Here is a 21,414-nt window from a genome sequence, read left to right as displayed (position 1 = left end):
AGTGTCTCCATATGTTGTCACATCCCCCCAATTGTCATACAACCTAAAAGGAGAGATAAAAAGGAGAAAAATAAAAACCATCATCAAGCAAGCATTTCCTGCAGATAACAACATCACTGCTCTTCTCTCTCCATCTGAATCATTAGCTCAGTTGGTAGAGCATTGGTCCAGTGATCTGAAGGTCTTAGGTTCAAATCCTGGATTTGACTTTTTTCACTGGCTGTCATTTATGTATATACTCGTATATACTTAAAAACCTTTCTCATAATTTTTCCTTCCTTGCAAATGTCATTTTATGCATACTTAGTTAAGATTTGTTTTAAACTTTATATAACGCTCTTCTGATCTGTGTTAAGCGACCTGTATGGTTATTGAAAATGCAACATAAATCAGGGTTAATGATGTTTTTTGGTAATTAAAAACAAAATCAAAAACATCAGTTTTTTTTTTTTTATTTAAATCATTATTTTTTTTGGTTTTAAATCAATTTTTTTGATTTTTTTAATTCCAAGAACTGCTATACCCCATAACAAATTTAAAAGAGACCAGTGGAATGCTAGACATGCGCAATCATATCAGGTACTTACAAAAATTCAAAACATGTTTTTACGTGTGAAAATTTCAAAATCATGGGGGAAACCTGTTGAATTCTGCACCAGATGAATTTATAGCAATAGATATTATTGTAATTGTATCCAAAAGTTGTAGAAGCATTAGAAAGGAAGTAAAACAATCAATTTAAGAAAGAAATTTACTTAGTTTATCAAATATGATAAAAAATTAAAATGTTTATTTAATCAATCAACCCTGCCACACATATTACTTACCTCCTTGTGACCTTTGCAAACTCTCCATAGTTGCGATTACCTTTGTCAGGATTGCAGAATATATCACTGCTTGTGATAGCTTCACTGTAATATTCACGGCCTTGGAGATTGACTTTCCAGGAAGCAAAATTTACCTTAAAATAAACGTGGAAAACAATCAAGACATCAAATTTTGGATAAGGCTACACAATGAGATATGTGTATGGTCATCAAGACTGCAGTTGTATGGTTCCCAACCACCTGTGTTACATTTATGTTCCTTAAACAGGTGGGTGGTCTGATATTTTCATATTGTGATTTTTTTAATCTTACATCATCTTCTCTGCTAAGTCTGCTTACATTTAGATCTACCATTAAAACTAACTATCTTGATGCCAGTAGGTAAGACTGATATGTCAGCAAATACAAATTTACTGTGCAGCCTAGCCAAAAATTGTTAAGAAGGTGTTGAAAAATAAACAATAAATTTTGCAGAAAATCATACCTTGATATCTCCTCTTTCAAACCAGAGAAGATGATATTTTGGGAAGCTGTGATCCTTGCATTCTTCTAAGTCAAAATTTAATCAACCCGTACTAGTTACATATATTAAACCTGAGTGTTTCACCCAAATATTTCACCAATTACCTTATTTCCATTGAAAGAGTAGGTATCTCCCTCAGTCAGATAACTTGATTTGACATTACTGATAGCCCATTCGCCACCAATGGTTGAAACTGTAGATTTACTCAAGTCAAGAAAGAGAACACCATCTGTACCAAGTACCTGCCATTATTATACAAAAATATAATAAAACATTTATGAGAGAACAAACCATTTTTTTAAGAATTCAGATTTCTTCAGTAGTTTTGGGTAAACTAATCTTGCTCTAACTGTAAATATTAGAGTCATTGCTACCTTACTAAATACAGCCCACGCTATCTTCAGACGATTGCAATTATATATAGTTTGTCTCATCAAGTTGAGAGTAACGTCGTGTTGGATTTTGCAGTGACAGATTCGATTAAGTGCATTTACGCGATTGCGTCGCCAGCGTACAGACAAATCGCCCTTCTACACGTGTGTATACACCACACATAATTAGCTTTATAACATATTAGAAGATGACAGTCAGCCCCCGTTTTCATTACGTAGCAAACATCTCTTTTGATATTGCAAGCAACACTATGCTGTCTACTGTATACAATGGTTTAGCTAACAGTACTTCCTATCTTATTAAAGTAAATAGCACAAATCCCTTTATATCTCTTTAGAATATTGCAAAGAGCCCTTGCTATCTTCAGTAGATAGCAAAGAGCCCTTGCTATTTTCAGTAGATATCAAAGACCCCTTGCTATCTTCAGTAGATAGCAAAGAGTCCTTGCTATCTTTGGTAGATAGCAAAGAGCCTAGCTTGCTATCTTTATATAGGATAGCAAAGAGCCCTTGCTATTTTAGAAGATATCAAAGAGCCTTTGCTATCTTTGGTAGATAGCAAAGAGCCCTTGCTATCTTGAGTACATATCAAAGAGCACTTGCTGTCTTTAGTAGATAACAAAGAGCTCTTGCTATCTTTAGTAGATAGCAAAGAGCCCTTGATATCTTTAGTAGATAGCAAAGAGCCCTTGTTATCTGTAGTAGATAGCAAAGAGCCCTTGTTATCTTTGGTAAATATAAAAGAGCCCTTGCTATCTTTAGTAGATAGCAAAGAGCCCTTGTTATCTTTAGTAGATAGCAAAGAGCCCTTGTTATCTTTGGTAAATAGCAAAGAGCCCTTACTATCTTTAGGAGCAAACCCGGGGAGCAAAGAGCCCTTACTATATCTTTGGTAGATAGCAAAGAGCCCTTGCTATCTTTGGTAGATAGTAAAGAGCCCTTATTATCTTTAGAAGATAGCAAAGAGCCCTTGTTATCTTTAGTAGATAGCAAAGAGCCCTTGCTATCTTTAGTAGATAGCAAGGAGCCCTTGCTATCTTTAGTAGATAGCAAAGAGCCCTTGTTATCTGTAGTAGATAGCAAATAGCCCTTGCTATCTTTAGTAGATAGCAAAGAGCCCTTGCTATCTTTAGTATATAACAAAGAGTAGCCCTTGCTATCTGTAGTAGATAGCAAATAGCCCTTGCTTACTTTAGTAGATAGCAAAGAGCCCTTGCTATCTGTAGTAGATAGCAAATAGCCCTTGCTTACTTTAGTAGATAGCAAATAGCCCTTGCTATCTTTAGTAGATAGCAAAGAGCCTTTGGTAGATAGCAAATAGCCCTTGCTATCTTTAGTAGATAGCAAAGAGCCCTTGCTATCTTTAGTATATAACAAAGAGCCCTTGCTATCTTTAGTAGATAGCAAATAGCCCTTGCTATCTTTGGTAGATAGTAAAGAGCCCTTGCAATCTTTAGTAGATAGCAAAGAGCCCTTGCTATCTGTAGTAGATAGCAAATAGCCCTTGCTTACTTTAGTAGATAGCAAATAGCCCTTGCTATCTTTAGTAGATAGCAAAGAGCCTTTGGTAGATAGCAAATAGCCTTTGCTATCTGTAGTAGATAGCAAAGAGCCCTTGCTACCTGTAGTAGATAGCAAAGAGCCCTTGCTATCTTTAGTAGATAGCAAATACTCTTGTCATCATTATTTATATAGTTGTAAAGAGTCCTTGTTATCTTCAGTAGACAGCAAACATCCCCTGATATCAATAGTAGACCGAAACCTGCATACCTCTCCTAGCTGTGATGTTTCTCCAACATTGTAGATAACTAGAGCTGTATCCTCATCCACCCCAACACCTAGCGAAGTTCCTAGAGGTCCTGTCATCGTATCAGCTACCAAACGAATCAAACGACCTTCACGACCACGTGTACTGAAAGTGAGATTGAAATAAAATTTAAGTAAATGTCACACTTATTCTGACCAGTAAATGATACTTTTCAGTTACTTTTCTGATTAAATGGAGTACTGGATTAGAAAAGAAGGTGTTTAAATTTCTAGTAATCAATGGTGACGATGATGGCGAAATTTGTAATGCCCAACGTTAGGTTAATTTTGGACTGAAACACACAAGAGGAGGAAGCATATTGCAGATTTTAGTCAATTTTGTTAATATGAATTGTCGGTACAACTGAACGATGATCAGACGGTCTGGGGCAATTTATGACACTGCGGTGGCCAAAATAAAGTAACCATTCCAGGGTTGCGCAGGCTACTGACCTACACCAGGACCTATACAAATCATCGCATCCAGTGTCAACTCCACGAGATTCGTACGCTTATATCAGAATTAGCAGTAAAGTTCCTTTCCACAATAACAGAAATTGACACTGCGGGGCCGGTAGGCTTACCCTCGTATCGTCACTCACTGGAGTCTTACCAATTAATCACCTAACTGGACGGCAGTTTATAAATTAAAGTTCTAGAATTTAAGCAGGACGCATTGTAAAAACACATACCTAAAATGACTATCCAAAACCATTCCAGACACCATCCCAATCCCACCGAATTCATCGTAGCTTAAATCATCGGGATAATTGGGATTATAACCTCCAGAAGATGCCCCATATCTCAATGCTTCATAGCTTAGACCACCGTTAATCATGACGTTAGCGCTCTGGCAGGCTGTTCCTGCACTGCTCCCCGCAATCAGACCACCAGCATTATAGACTTGACGAATGGCTGCCAGGGCAGAAGATTCAATCCGCTCGGGAAAATGGTAAAACCTAGATGAACATTGAAACAAATGTATGGTCAAAATCAAGTAGCACTAATACTATTGTTAAATATATGTTTTTAGTATAATTGACTTAAAGGAGTATTTCGTGATTCTAGCATCCACTTTTTATGACATTTTTCAGTACATATCCACGAAAAAAGCATATTCCCAAAATTTCAGTTGATTCCGATTTTGAGTTCGCGAGTTATGCATGATTATGTGTATTACACTGCTCCATAGACCATACGTTGTAATTTCGTTCTGGTGCACCAGAACGAAATTCAAATTTCGCGATATCTTTGCTAAACGAATTAATCTGCAAGAAATATTTTGTACATAAACATTATGTAGCCAGAGTATTCCAGTGATATAAAAATCTCAACTTTTTTTGAGAAAAGTGGGGGATGAGGCTGTGGATCACGAAATGCCCTTTTAAGTATTAACTAATTTTGTTTTAACCCGTTGTTAGCCTTAGGCCTATTATATTCTAAATATTAAAATGTATGATGACACAAAACAAACCTAAACCAATCTAGTAATCAGGTTGACCAAGTACTTTTATTAAACGATTTCGTTTATAATTTATACTAGTTTCCAAGAAGTTAAAGAAAGGTACAACTAAATTCTTATGAGTGACCAAGTATAGACCCATGCGGAACACCACTGATGCTTTGATAAAACTGTACAGATCATTTAAAATGACACTTACGAAGTAATAACCCGTGCTTGATCTCCACCAGAAAAGAAAAACCCAGTTTGAGATAAGATCAAATCGATAGTAGCTGGATCTTCATTGTTTTCCTTTCTGCGGTACAAACAGACATTTTAAGCGAACGTTTCGTCAAAGAAGCAATTTGTCAGTTTCATCATAATGACGAAGTTAGTAACCTACAATAATTATTTGATTTTCTGTACTCTCGGACTAATGAAGTACCGTAATTTATAGAATTTAAGCCGCGGTTTCTGCGTCGTGATATCCGTACACTAACGGATCATAAACCATCCCTGTATAACCCATGAGGTCCTCGGACCAGGCCTATGGCAAAAATGGTATAACACTGAACAAAAAAGCCATATTATAGGCCTACCTCTTTCGGAGGCGATGGAGCATTGCGATTTCGGTGAAAAAAACCCTGACCAATGCCACCCTCACCAGTCAGTATAACTCAAAGGGGAGTTTTTCATAGTTTTCTCATGGTCAGTATAGGAATATCACAACTACATGGCTACCTGCTTTCATCAATTTGAATCCAGTCAGCACTGGCAGCTCCATATTGCTTGAGTAGGTCAATGTAATACGCAGCACTGTCAGGAGGGTCACCTGATGCAGCACATACGACACCAAATCTTGCTACACCAACTCCACCCTGGATGAATATAAACAAAATTAATAATCAGATTCACAATGCATCACACATTTCAAATTACTCCGATTAAAACCACACAGCAGCGGTTTTGTAACGAGCAGGATATCATATTGTGCACAGTATTTGAAAGGTTTTTTTTTTACTGTTTTTCTACACATCTGTGCTTGTCCGCTTTTTAACCTTCCAAAAATGCTTGCCTTCCCCTTTCCGGCCTGCCCAAAATCTTTGTTCTCCCATATAATTTTCTCTTCCCGAAGGGTCACATCATTATTGCACCATGCCACCACCTCTTATAGACGAATCCAATTTCACGCATTCCTACACCTCAATGGCAGCCATAGCTAGCCGCGACGGGGACCCAGCTATCTCACCTAAATTGTGAAATGATGCGGCCTTGAAGGGCATTTTAAACTACATTCTATCAATATCACCCGTGTTACACGTAGACAAAAGAATGATGACAGTTTACAACACAAAAGAATCTAACATCGAATTTTAAGCGGGTTTAATCCACCTAATTGGGCACTCACAACACCTGTTTGGTGCATGCGGGGTCCCAATAATGGCCGACCAAATCCTGACCAGGACGCGATATTTTTTTTCCTAGTCAACATTTGCATCACATAATACATTTACATGATATAGGCCTATATGAGGCTGGATTGAGCTGTGTTCAGTTTTTACGGCGGATTTATTGCCATAATTATTACCTCTTACTTAACAAAAGAAAAACAAATTTATTCCAATTAAAATTCTACCAGGGTTCGAACCCACAACCTTTTGATTAACAGTCGAGATCGAATACCACTACGCTGTGAGTGCTTCTGCCAGAAATGCGTTTGTTCATCATACTTATTGATTACAGAATAAATCGCAAACACACGATATATATATATATATATATATTACTTGTCTATTACTAATAAATACGTATATAATCTCCAATCAATAATGAACCTTGCCTCCGACTATGCGGTTCCTATGCAAATGTTGACTAGTAAATTAATATAGGCGACCAGGACTTGGCTCGTTGGATTCGTCTATAGCCTCGGCAGATATTATTCAATATACAGAATGAAATGAAGTTATATTTAAGCATGCTGGATAGGGGAAAGATACTTCGTATACTTACCGCCAGCTCAATAACCTTGTTCCACACATCACCGTTAGCTTCATCCAGTCCTCCTCCTACCAAGACCAAACTCTTACATAAACCTCTTCTGACACTCAAAGCTAACAAACCAATCATGAAAATTAACTTCATCATGATCATCCGAACTTTTTAACGCAGTTACCAAAACAGATATTCTTTCTTAATGCTGCTGGGATAGTGTTTTATGAGCATATTTTTATCAAGAAAACGTGGGAATAGAAACAGCAGTGTTCACGATGACATCGCAAACAAACCTCAAATACAAGATAAAAAGATATCTTTAGGACAACATTTGCCAACAGACTTGTCCGACTGCGAACCCGCTAAAAATTTAAAATTGAAATAGACCTGCTAATCGCGCATCGGCCTACTAGGCCTACATTGGAATCCGGGTGGAGGGGCAAGGGCGTAGCAAGCAGGTGGACAGGGTGGACAAAGTCCATGGGCCCCAAATGTTCAGTAGCCCCGAGCGAAAATGAAATAATGGGGAATGGATTAGAGATATGGGTGATAAAGAATATCAGGGCCCGGCACCACTCCTTGTTTCATGTGCCCCAGCGGCTCTTGCTACGCCCTGGGGAGGGGAGGGCTCTATTTTCTACGGGCATGTGGCTATTCCGTCATCAGGAACTAGGGGCTAGATTATCGCCTATAATGATGTTATTAGGTATTTACGAATGAAAACGGGGGTCATTGGATATAAAATTTAGAAAATGGGGTCACTTGGTAGAAATTAAATAAATTTTAAACAAAGGTCACCGGGTAGAAAATATTTGTTTAAAAGAAAAGAAAAATGAAATGAGCAAAATGCAATTCGTTTACCAAAAGTTGCTGAATAAGAGAATTTTGAATTTGTTTAATGGCATTTCTAATGATCACATATAGTCTAGAAAACGAAGGTCGTTTAATACTCAAACTTTTTACAAAATGTATAAAGTCAACAGGTAGAATTTTAAAAAGAGGGTCATCGGATATATTCGACTCTCCAAAGGGGACTATTAACAGCTCATAATTTATGCCTAAAAAGTGTGAAATGAGCATCACGATGATGATAATTCAGCTAAAATTAGTCCAAATCGGGTTTGTCCACGAACATTTGGACGAAATTGATATTCAATTTTGGGTAAGAGCTAGAGTATGTAGGCTAATGTATTGAGGTCGTTTTGTTCATGATTAATAAACTTTCGTTCTGCGACATTACACCATAGGAACCTCGTAATATACAACTATATTCATTGCCAAGGACAACTAATAGAATTGGTAATTACCTTTAAAAGTTAGAAGCAGTCGATGGATAATCTCATTTGCTGTATTTATAAGTTAAAAAACTGAAGCGACATTCATAATTTAAAACATAACAATAATGGATCTATGTGCATCAACTTGTTTCTGTAATATGTTTTATTGTTACGCCTATGTCAATATAAGTATTAATTTAACTATTCAAATGTGTTTGAAATGACGAAATTAATATTAATAGTTTGATTTAGAAATAACACTCAATCCGTTTTAAGTGATAGAAAACAATGTGTGAATTTTAATAATATAAACACTGAACTTAAAATTATAATTTGCGGCGTCCCACAAGGCTCAATATTAGGCCCTTTACTCTTTGTCTTGTATATTTATGACATAGCGAATACTTCCACTATATTAGACTTTGTAGGCAAATTGTTTGCAGATGATACGACAAATTTATAATTCAAGTTATAACATTGCTAATCAAAATCGTTAATAAATAAAGAACTATCCGAAGTAATCAACTTCTAAAGCAAACAAACTTTTTGTAAACAGACACAATTATTTCATTATGTAGCAGCTATGTCTGTATCCAAGCCAGTAAAGGACACATAGAAGTTTCCATTGACTGCATGGTATCCACCAAACCCATAGGAACCGCCCACACTCTTATCAACATTGACGCGGAATCGTGGCAGGTTCTCATCGGTGTCTCCATACGTTGTCACGTCCCTCCGATTGTCATACAACCTGCAAATGGGGGCAGAAGAAAGCTAGACATCAAACAAATCCATCCTTTATTTAGGAATGTCATTTTTAGAGGTTTTAAGTGTAAAGTCTCTACCTGCAATATAGCGGTATTGCTATCAACCCATATGTTGCAATGAACAGGAAATCAGTACAGGGATCTTCTCTTGGATTAAAAAGACTAGTTTGCGTATATGACGTCCTGTCTCGACAAGACCAAAAATGCAGTACTGCGCAGGCCAGCAACCAATCACGCCGTGCCTTCGCTCTGACGTCAGACGCAAACTAGTTTTTTTTAATTCGGTCTTCAATTATAATTTATTGGTACTATAAGAGTGACGATCCACTTGAAAGAGGGGAGAGAATTGTACTGATACATAGAAATAACAGATTGTTACAGTCCTAGTTCAGGCTTTATTTAATTGATGAAAAAAAAAAAGCAAAACAAAACAAGACAAATAAACAAAAATTCTGAGGGGGAAAAAGGAAAGAAAAATGCACTAAAATGAATAAACGTAAATGAATAAATATTTAAAGCAACGCACACATGGTTTTTGAGTAGAACTATGACTTTCTGACTTACCTCCGTGTCACCTTTGCAAACTCTCGATTATTACGAATAACTTTATCGGGATTGCAGAAAATATCATTGCTTGTGATAGCATCGTTATAATATTCACGGCCTTGTAGGTTGAGTTTCCAGGTAGCAAAATTCACCTTCAAATAAACGAAAAATAATCAAATAACACCTTTGATTTTAATGTTTCATTGGCAAGAAGAAGTGATGTGAAAATCTAAATAATTATAAACCAGCCCTGGCAATAATTAGCGTCATTAGAGGGAGGATCTGGTCATTCCTTTCTTCCAAGATACCGTAAAGATTCGCATTGATGGTGCAAATTTCACGTATAAATAGATTTTATTGCTGGTGAGATTTTTACGAGAGGGCACTTTTAGTTTGTGCACTTTCCAGTTAGGGCCTATGTAAAGGGAGCTGATAATGCGCCATAGCATAAGGCGAATCTTTACCATATAAGTTTTATGATGTTTAAAATTTGACTGACCCCTCTCCCCCTCCCCCTCCTCATTGCGGTAGAGTATAGTTTTATAAGCTCACACTTCACCGAATTACCTTATTTCCATTGAAAGCGTAGGTGTCTCCGTCAGTCAGATAGCTTGATATGACATTGTTGATAGCCCATTGGTTCCTAACGGTTGAAACTGTTGATTTGCTCAAGTCAACAAAGAGAACACCACTTGCACCAAGTACCTGGTATTTATAATAATTTAAAACATAAAGTGTGTTTTAATTTACGATATTTGAAAGTTTAGACTGGAAATAGACAAGGTTATCAAGGAGTCAAATTGCTTCAAGTTAGCTCAGACTATTATACCCGATATGATAATAAATCTTTTGCTATCCACAGAAGATGAAAAGAGTCCTTGTTATAGCAAACAGCACTTGCTATCTTCAGTAGATAGCACAAAATCCTCGCTATCTTCCGTAGACAGTCAACAGTATTAATTGCTATCTTCAGTAGATAGCACAGATGTCGTATTATCTTCTGTAGATAGCCAACAGCACTAGCTTTTTAGTAAATAGCGACCCAGCAAACATAAGAACGTTTTAAATAAGTTATATTTTGGGTTTTGGTTTAGGTAAAAACGTTTTAATAACATTAAAATGTCGGGTTATATAAAGGTCATGAAATCATTTTAAAACGTTTTGTATGAAAACACACTACAACAATATTTTTAAAATGTTTTCGAAATGTCATTGTAAACTATTTTTGCAAACATTTTTGGCCAAATATGTTGTCAACACTTAAATAACATTATGTTAAAATATTTGCACCCGGCAAACAGAGAAATGTTCTTAAAATGTTTTTTACAAAACGTTTCAATAACATTTAAATGTCGGGTTATATAAAGGTCGTGAAAACATTTTAAAAACGTTATTGTAAATATTTTGGGCAAACATTTTTTGCAAAATATTTTTCAACCCCAAAATAACATACTGTTTAGAATGATTTGTACCAAGTTTTCAAAAATGTTTTTGGAATGATATTAAAACGTTTTTATACCCTTTATATAACCCGACATTTAAATGTTTTCTGTAAAACATTTGTGTTTGCTGTGGAGTAAATTACCAACAAATGTTTTTTAATGTTATGAAAACGTTTTATACCATTTAATGTACCCTTTATATAACCCGACGGACATTTAAACGTTTTCTTACAAACTTTTATAACCTTTTGCGAATGATGTCGAAAACGTTTTGTGTTTACTGGGGAATACATCTTGCTATCGTCAGACTATAAGTACATGTATGTACCCTTCAGCCTTCATATCTTTTGTAGACACCTACAAGCTTGAATTGGGGGTATTTATGTACAAGTACAGTAATAATGAATTACCGGGCGTATTTGATGGCTTCTTTACACTACGTTCCAATATTCATAATTACCAAACGAGAAACGCAGATAAATTCAACTTAATGAAGAACAACAAAACATTTACTGACCATGCCATTCGTACTGCTGGTCCAATATTATGGAATTCATTGCCAAATTCAATAAAAACGGCAAATTCATTGAAACATTTCCGTAAGATATATAAACGTGACTTGATCTCAAAATATGATTAATTCTTGAGCATTGTGTTTCTCGTTTGTTTGTTATGCTTTGTTTTGTTTTTACTTTTGATGGTAACATTTCTTTGTTAAGGGGGTGACTTCCTCTGGCCTTACTGGCCTTCTGGTCATCCCCTCCATAATTCGTTTGTTTGATATTGCCTTTGTTTTTTTAAAATATATACTTGTGTGATTTCATGTGAATTATGGGAAAATAAAATATCTTATCTTGTATCTTATCTATGTAGATAATTAGACTTGCTATCAATTAATAGTATAGTAAGGCGTCATTGGTATGTTCGGGTATATCCAACTAATTTGCTATCTTCAGTAGATAACACTACCCCTACCTATCTTCATCAGGAAGCAAACACCCCTTGCTATCTTCAGTAGATATCAATGCTCTTGCTATGGAAGACCCTCATCAAAAACACCCATTTACGAGGGGGTATCAAAAAGTTTTAGAAATCGGCCAGAAGTGAAAGAGCTATATCAATGAAATTTTGTCAGTGCAATCACTGGTCCTTATGTACATTATGGTCCAAAAATGGTCTCATAGGTATGTTTACTTTTTTTACAGGTGGCACTAGATGCCAATAACCTGCTGCCCCAGTTACTGCGCATAAACTGCAAGATTGAGAAAATTGAGGCAAGCAGCATTATTAAGATCCTGCTTTTGAAGGGTTGCAGTGCCTAGAAAATTGATGATGAAATGAAAGTTATCTTCGGTGGTGATTGTGATATGTCACTGTCGCTTTTTGGAAAAGGAATTTTTATTTCATCACAGATTTTCTGGGCACTCTAACCCTTAAAATGGAACTTAATCATGCTGCATGCCTCAATTTTCTCCATTTTGCTGGTTATGCGGTTACATAGGTAGGTAGTGACATCTAGCTCCTGTAAAAAAAGTAAACATACTTATGAGACTATTTTTGCACCATAGTGTACATATGACCAGTGATTGCACTGACAAAAAAGTTTCATTGATATAGCTTTTTCACTTCTGGACGATTTCTAAAACTTTTTGATACCCCCTCGTATAGTCATATTTCATTGTCACTCCAGGTAAAAGAGCAGACTTTTTTCTTTCACATACTTTTTATTCCACACAAATCGCATTTACGGTTCCCAAGAAATTGCAACTTGAAGTGAAGCATCTTGCACGATCAAATGTATTATTTATGTATTTTATTGTTTTTCAAGCTGTGATATTTATTATGTATTTTATTGTTTTTCAAGTGGCGATATATAATATTTTTGCAGTAAAAAATCTGTATCTCAAAAAGTACATAAGCTTTTATCATGTTATCTTCACAACAAATTGTAATAAATCAATTACCTGCTTTTTACATATTACATGTAATAAATTTTCATCTAATTTGCATAAAATAATTAAAAAGGTGTTTCTAGATATAAACGCATTTTCCCAAAAATGATGATTTTTTACCTTCAAAATAGTCAGTGGACCCTATTTTTTAATGGATTTCTATGAAATTTGTACAGAATGTACCTCAGGTCATTTGTCAAAAAATGTTGGAGTCAGATTTCCTGATTTTGTCCCCAATTTATTTTTATCTTAGGCTTTTTTTGTCCAAAAAAGTGCTTTTTTTGGTGTTTTGGGGCTTTTTCCTGTTTTTGGCCAAAATAAAGGTTTAAAAAAAATCTGACTCCAACATTTTTTTAATATGACTTTTCTCTTTCATTTGAAATAAAAATCAAGTTCCTAGCTCATTCCCCTGGGTCCATAGACTATTTTGAAATTTGACACCTTCAAATCCAAGATGGCGGCCAATGGAATATGCAAAATAGGTGAAATCATTTTTTTCTCCTTTTATTAACCCAAAGGCCCTACAGACCAAATTTGGTAATCATAGCACCTTTATTAAAGAAAAAGTGATTTTGATGAGGGTCTTCCCTTATTAGATATTGTTAAGAGTCCATGCTATCTTCAGTAGATAGCAAACCGAAACCAGCATACCTCTCCTAGCTGTGATGTCTCGCCTACGTCATAGATAACAAGAGCAGTATTCTCATCCACCCCAACACCTAGCGAAGTTCCTAGAGGTCCTGTCATCGTATCAGCTACCAAACGAATCAAACGACCTTCTCGACCACGTTCACTGAAAGTGAGATTGAAATGAAATTTCCGGTAAATGATACTCTGACTTTCCTGATTAAATAAAGGATTAAGTTAGAAAAGAAGACGTTTTAATTTATGTTGACCGTTGACGATGATGACAAAAGTTTCAAATAATTATTTAGAGCTTAATTGGGCCGGCCAAAAATGCCCAATATTAGGTTGAACTGATATATGTCAATGTCATGCCAAACGAAAGAAGCACATCGCAACATCATTCTGTTTAATTATATGGAATGTCGGTACACAAGGGCCGGGGACTACAGTATAGTATCTATAACTTGTTTTTTTCTTTTCTTTTTCACTATTCTGAATCACCTGTACTTGGGGCTGGTGGGGGAGAGAAAGCATATTAATAAGACATTCAGGCAAAAATACAACTCGAACCAAAGATGAAGACTCCAATTCAAAATCATAATATTTTGAAAACCAGACACTGAGCATGTTCAAAGACACACTGAAGGAAGACACGTTTGTGAAGGTTGTCATTCATCCAGGTATAATCAAATATAAAATTAAACTTATTAAATCTATTCAACTGGACTGGTTTTTTTGAGAGGCAACGCTTTCACACCTTATCCTAGGTTTCACACCTTATCCTTTGCCAGAGGTCTAAAGATCTACGACCTCTGGCAACACCGTCTCGCCATGCCACTGGTCAGTGACCAATTGCCGACAGACCAACAGACGGCCTCAGCCGGCCTGAAGATGCACCTAGGATAAGGTGTGAAACCGTTGCCTCTCAAAAAACCGTGAGTCCAGTTGAATAGATTTAATAAGTTTAATTTTATAACTGAAGGAAGACTAGACTCGCTGAGTCTCATGGACGCCGTTCCTATGTCCATCAGACTCGTATTTCCCATTTTGGATGTCAATGGGAAATACACACTTAACGATTTGCGCCGGTTAGAAACTTGAAAAAAAATCTTAAAAATTTTATCAATGTATATAAAAGTGGTACCAACCTTATTGTGCTTGCTAATTTAAGACTCGGTTGAAACAAAATTAAGGATCGAATGCATTTTAGTGTCCAAAAGGCAAAATTATCGTCAAAGTTCTGCCGAAATCGGCACCCTTGCGAAGGGTTCAGAATTCGAATCGGGAACGAAAATATCCGATCTTTGCGATCAAAAACACAAAATTACAACTTTAAACATACTATTGGCAAAAGACATTATTACCAAACAATATAGAATAGAAAATTTGACATCATTTTCTCAAAATATTGAAGAAATTTGCTCACTAGACATCGAAAAAGTACGCAATCCAATTCCCGTTCAAACGCGTGAGAAACTGAAAGTGCATAATCCCGACTAAGGAAGACATTGATACAGAATCCTGACCCGATCCGAATCACATATTGGCCTTTTAGATTACGGTAACTACCAGCCTCCTTCGTCATCAAATACAATGTTTCATTATAAAAATCCATAAGCGATGATGATTTATAATAGCCGTATAACTTAGAATTAATGTTATATACCATAAACTTAAGCAGGACGCATTGTAAAAACACATACCTAAAATGAGTATCAAAAACCATTCCAGACACCATCCCAATACCACCGAATTCATCGTAGCTTAAATCATCCGGATTTCTGGGGTCGTAGCCCCCGAATTTTGCCCCATATCTCAATGCATCGTAGCTTAGACCCCCGCTTATCATGACGTTAGCGCTCTGGCAGGCTGTTCCTGCGCTGCTCCCCGCAATCAGACCCCCTGCGTTGTAGACTTGACGAATGGCTGCCAGGGCAGAAGATTCTGTACGCTCGGGAAAGTGGTAAAACCTAGATGAAAATTGAAAAAATGTATGGTCAAAATAAAATAAGCATATAACGTTGTTGTTAATTATATGTCTAAATAGGGGGTAATTTTGCCTTAACCCAATAGACTAAAAGAAGACAAAAATGACACACAACAACAAGCCAACGTAAATCCAGTGGTCAGATTGACCAAATAAACGAAATCAGTTAATTTATTCCTCAACGCTCTAGCCCCCTAAACAGGTGCAACTAAATTCTTTAAAAAATCAAGATAGATAACTAGTGACCAAGTATAGACCATGAGGAACTGCACCACTGATGCTCTTTCTTGGTGAGACTGTACTTACGAAGTAATAACCCGTGCTTGATCTCCACCAGAAAAGAAAAACCCAGTTTGAGATAAGATCAAATCGATAGTAGCTGGATCTTCATTGTTTTCTTTTCTGCAGTACAAACAGGAGAAAAATGTTAACATTTTAAGTGAACATTTCGGCATCAATTGTAAACTACTAAGGCCTGTATTATAATAGTAGTCCCATCATAGCTCATCATGGTGAGTTTTGGTGACGAATCTAGTGCAACAAATTCGTTGATTGTGACGTTTTGTGACTCATGGTACGGCACATGCAGTCAGGTTAAATTTGGTAAAAAAAAATCTAAAAGTACCGTAATTTGCCGAATATAAGCTGCATATAATTATACTTGTCGTCGTGATTTTAGTATAGGCCCCATAGGTCTACTGACGAGATTATTATAAACTGCCCTGAATATATCCCGTGAGGTCATTATACATAATCCGGGTGGTGGCTATGGCGAAAACGTAGTTTAGTACTCTGAAAAAAACCTGACAGTGTCGCCATCGACGGTCCATCATAGGCTAATTCAAAAGCCGTTTTGGTTATTATAGTGATAATGGGTTCGTCAGTAATCTCAGTATGATAACACCTCAACGATATTTATTTAAATGGTCGCTCCGTGTGGAAACACACTTGGGTCCTGATGGTCCAGGCTCAAACAAAATGCTCTAGTCATGCATGCTGAAAGCATGCATGCTGGCATATATATGGACAGAGAAGTGAGAAACAGGTTTGAAGATAAAGAGCAAGGAAAAGAGCTGAAAACGCCACTCCCAAAAAAAGAAAAATTTTACTGTCAGCCTTTGGGTCAAGAGAAAAGAAATGCTGGCTTTTAAGCATTTCTATTCTTTTGACGAAAATTAAAATCCAATCTCAACTGGCATTGAGGCTTGGCTACCTGCTCTCATCAATTTGAATCCAGTCAGCACTGGCAGCTCCATATTGTATGAGTAGGTCAATGTAATATGTAGCGCTGTCTAACGGGTCACTTGATGCAGCACATACGACCCCAAATCTTGCTACACCAACTCCACCCTGCATAATTATAAACAAAATTATTAAGGAAAAAAAAAAGAAGAGAGAAAAAAAGAAAGAAATAAAGTCTGTCTCAGACATGCTTTAAAAAAATAAAATTTTAGAAAATAAGGCGATTTTTTGTTTTACAGTCAAGGCACAATATTTATGTACTATTTGATATTCAAATACAGAAACAATAATAAACATTCACAATGAATAGTTTTGAGGCTCTTTTACAATTGTGGCGAAATGTGTTTCTTTTCGATATAAATTGATATATTATTGACCTTAACTCAAGAACAGCATGCCCTATGGAAAATATGAATGCAGTTATTGGCTTGCTTTGAAAAAAAAATTGGCAACAGTTACACAACATTCTGTTAGAAAATGTTTTATGAATGTTATTAAATCGTTTTTATACCCTTTTTCTGTAAAACGTTGTGTGTTTGCTGGGAAGGAAGAAGTACTTTTATGAAACAGTTTTTTAGTTAAATGACGAAAACTGAACAAAATGGCTTATCTTACCGCCAGTTCAATAACCTTATTCCACACATCAGCGTTAGCTTCATCCAGTCCTCCTCCTGCTAAGACCAAACTTTTACATGAACCTCTTCTGACACTCAAAGCTAACAAACCAATCATGAAAATTAACTTCATCATCATCATCCGAGTAGGCCTACATGCAGTTAATACCAAAATGGATATACTAGTATTCTAAAAGCGGTTTGTAGATAGACTGTAAATAGTGTTGTTTTTTATCATGAAAACGTGGGAATCAAAACACAAGTGTCCATGATGACATGGCAAAAAACTCAAATAGTATATAGATATAAATTATCTTCATGACGACATTGACAACAGACTAATGGAATAACGCGTATGGAAGCATCAACTTAAATTTTACATCACTATCACAACATAATCAGAGATATGATAAGTGTATTGACATCATGAATAAGGTAGCATGACCTATCGTACATGATAATAGGCCTAAACACTTTCCTTATCTAATAAACTTTCTTTTCTTTCCACATAGGACTTACACATAACATGTGTAAGTCAGGCCAGCATAGGCTTTTGGCCTGGCTTATGAGTGGAACTTTTTTTTAGCCATACACTCTTAGAAAAAGGTGCTACCCCGGGTGCAACGTTTTAGTCACCCTCAACCCTATTCGCCCTCTGCAACAATAATTGGCTACGCTGATAGCACTGCAAATGGTCTATAGGGCCTTTATACATGTTATATGCCCCTTCTCAATGATGAGGTTTGAGATATGGTGAGGTGCATGGCCGAGAACCTCTCCACCGAATTCAGAACGTTTTAATAACAATTCAACGTCGTAAAAACGTTTTTAAAATGTTTTATATGAAAAAATACCACAATAACATTTTAAAAATGTCAAAACGTTAGGCCCTATTAATTTTGTGAAATAGTTTTGGCAAACATCTTTACAAAATATAATTATTGTCAACACTTACCCTATTCTATTACCCCCATCAATTTCGTGCCATATGGCACGAAATGGCTTAATATGCATGTAAAAAAATTATTTACACAAAATAAGGTCTTGTTTTTTAAACAGTTTTGATAATTTGTCACTTCTCTATCAACAAAATACCTTTTTTTCCTAATATAACTACCATATACACATCATAAAATGGTTCAAAATGTTGGAAACTTGCATCATGATTTTAACTATTTTTAGGCCAAATTTTGCCCTAAAAATAGCCCAAAAATGTCCATAAACTTTTTAAATATAGTCCAAAGTAACCCAGGTTTCTTTTTATTATATGTAGAAACACAGCAGTGTGTTTAAAATTGCATAAAAATGCCACATTGATGTACTCATACACTTCAAAAATGTAAATCAAAATATTATTTTCATCATATTTGGCTATGGGCTCATTAATTATTCATGAGCTAATTTGCATAAAATTAACATTAATTAATTATTAAACTAATTTTTCTAAAAGCTTAAAGTCCAAGCTTGCCAATGGTATGCCACTTATTGGTTTTTACCCAACCGATAACACTGCAACGCAGTAATATGATACCTCCACACCACTCAAATATACCACTTTTGTGGGGGTATAGAACAGGGTTAATAACATTTTTATACGTTAAAATATTTTGCAGCTAGTTTTCAAAAATATTTTTGGAAAGTTGTTAAAGCGCTTTATACCTATAATATATAACTGGACGTTTTCTGTATATAAAACGTTGTTTGCTGGGATGTTATTCACTTAGGGGCCTACCTTGCAATTTTTGTATTAATGTCAAAAAGAAGCTGTTGAGTGAATTATTTTTTCTGCTTTGTTTCTGTTTGTTTTTGACACCAATAAAACGAGTATTCGCCCTACCCTTGTACTGTTGTAAGATCTTCTTCTTTCTATTTTTTTTTAAATTTACCCGCCTGTTTTTTTTAACTAACGCTAGTTGAGTAAACGGGAGCGGTTAATAAACGGAGTGGTTAGTAAACATGCTAAACGGTGATGATAATCATTTTAACATTCCCTCTGAAAAGTGAACTTTTTGCAAATCTATCACCCAATTACAGGCCCGTAGCCAGGGGGGTTCGAGGGGTTCGATCGACCCCCCTAAAATTTTGACACAAAGAAGGAGAACATGTGAAATGTGGTTGAAATGGCCATTTTAGCACAAAAATTGTTATTTTTCCCATTAATTTTAGGATCAGATTAGCGAGACGATTTGAAAAATCCCCCAGACGCCCAGTTTATGTAGGCCTTTATGTGGAAAATATAAGTGATGACTTAATTTAATGCTATAAATATAGCAGAGTATTGAGAGTAATTATTTGTCTCATCTAGATTTGAAGATTTATTGTATGGGCGGAGCCATAGGCGGAGAGCCATACTTTAATTTTGTTTTGCAATATTTGTTCGCACGTTTAAGGGTTTATCTAGCCACTGTGTAGATTGAAAGTTGCAGGGTATATAGTATGTAATCGAATGAAGAAGTAGATAGATTTTCTATAATAATATGTGTTCAGGAGAGGAGATATTTAACAAAAACAAAAACACCCAAGTCCGTCAAATGCACGAATAAGAATACGTGTATAGTATAGGCCTATCCACCATTGGGGAATTGCCGCAGCTGATTAGAGTCGTTCATTTCGTGCGGTACATGATTAGAGTCGTTTATTTCGTGCGGTAAATAGCGGGCAATGGGTGTATTTTTTGTTTGCTTTTGTGCTGCTTTTTGGAAACACTCGCGTTCGCTATAAAGTCGTTAATTTGTTTGCACAGACCTAGTCTCCTACACAGCCAATTTGTGTCGGGCGATCCAAACAAACATCGTGATAGCCACATACAGTCTGGCCCGAGGCACAGACTATCAAGTGTTTGTTTACCAGTGACCTTCAATAAAATCGATACTGTAGTACAAACATGCTATATACAGGGTGTCCCTGAAAGAACTGTGTCGTCAGAAACTTAATTGTTTGGGTATTTTAACGCCACAACTTAACAAAACTAAATACTTGGTGTGGTTGAGCAATAAATTGAATTTTGACAAAAAGACGAAATATTAAAATTAGAAATTTAATAACGTGGCATAATCACTGCGCATCATAATTTTTACTTCATTTACTGTATAAAACATACATCTTTTGACTCATTTAATATGACACCAGATTTTTTTTTTTTTTTTTTTTATAAAATCCTTCAAAACTTTACATAGAGCCAAAAATTTACAAGATTAATTTTTTTATTTTTTTCATAACAATTTAGGGAATTTTGTTTTTGTTTGTTAACGTTTGTTTTAATACGCAATCACTCGGGCACACCCTTTCCAACGAAAAATGAAAACTTTAATCTCAACATTTAATTTTGAGCATGGAGAAAGGAAATCATAATTTCCCTCCTGTTTCTCCCCATTTTCCCCTTCTATTTTTCTTCTCTTTTTTTTTTTATTTTGCTTTTCACCTTTCCACATTTTTTCTTCTCAGACAACCCTTGTTTACCAAAAGTAATAAATTTATTTAATTAATGACGACACAGCATTCTGTCATCCCTGTCTAGCCCCGCTCCAAAGGTTTGACCTGGTTGTTAAACCGGCGCAGGCCAGATGTCAGAACTGCAAATCAAATGCAGCAAGGTAGAGGTTGTAATATCGTGCACATAGCTACATATACCTTGCTGTGTATAGTGAACAGAGCACGTGTATTTTACTCACTGGCAATTGATACAAACAGAAGGTATCAATAAATGGGACAGTATGAATGGATCATTTTCGAAGTTTATGTTGTGATGAAGTTTGGAAGTCAACATGTGCGATGATGCCGAGTATTAGGGAACAAACCAAAAGATCAATGACGTCCTATGGGGTTTAGGGGTGAGGGGGTAAAAATACTCGATTACGTTTGTACAAAACCATCGGTCTGAAGAATGTGTCATTATTATTATTATGTCAAAATTTTCAACATTTCATTATTACGTCTGGCAGGGAGGGAGGGGGTCGGCTGAGAAATGAAACTAGTTACG

At 35.9% G+C, this 21,414-nt stretch overlaps 2 protein-coding genes across 2 annotated transcripts; both read right to left on the bottom strand.

Moving 5' to 3' along the window:
* Window positions 1-1,430: 1,430 nt before the first annotated feature.
* Window positions 1,431-7,131, bottom strand: LOC140167027 (cyanophycinase-like). The gene is made up of 6 exons (XM_072190507.1): window positions 7,000-7,131; window positions 5,731-5,867; window positions 5,210-5,305; window positions 4,241-4,507; window positions 3,513-3,654; window positions 1,431-1,592 (listed from the first exon to the last, which is right to left on the bottom strand). The coding sequence occupies exons 1-6, from the start codon at window positions 7,129-7,131 to the stop codon at window positions 1,431-1,433; spliced, it is 936 nt and encodes a 311-aa protein (XP_072046608.1).
* A 1,640-nt stretch (window positions 7,132-8,771) lies between these two features.
* On the bottom strand, window positions 8,772-13,745 carry LOC140165462 (cyanophycinase-like). Its single transcript, XM_072188752.1, has 4 exons — window positions 13,617-13,745; window positions 10,139-10,276; window positions 9,590-9,723; window positions 8,772-9,009 (listed from the first exon to the last, which is right to left on the bottom strand). The coding sequence occupies exons 1-4, from the start codon at window positions 13,710-13,712 to the stop codon at window positions 8,829-8,831; spliced, it is 549 nt and encodes a 182-aa protein (XP_072044853.1). The 5' UTR covers window positions 13,713-13,745; the 3' UTR covers window positions 8,772-8,828.
* Between the last annotated feature and the right edge of the window lie 7,669 nt (window positions 13,746-21,414).

Source organism: Amphiura filiformis, chromosome 12, assembly GCF_039555335.1.
Source record: "Amphiura filiformis chromosome 12, Afil_fr2py, whole genome shotgun sequence".
Lineage (NCBI taxonomy): Eukaryota > Metazoa > Echinodermata > Ophiuroidea > Amphilepidida > Amphiuridae > Amphiura > Amphiura filiformis.
This window is presented reverse-complemented; position numbering and strand designations above follow the sequence as displayed.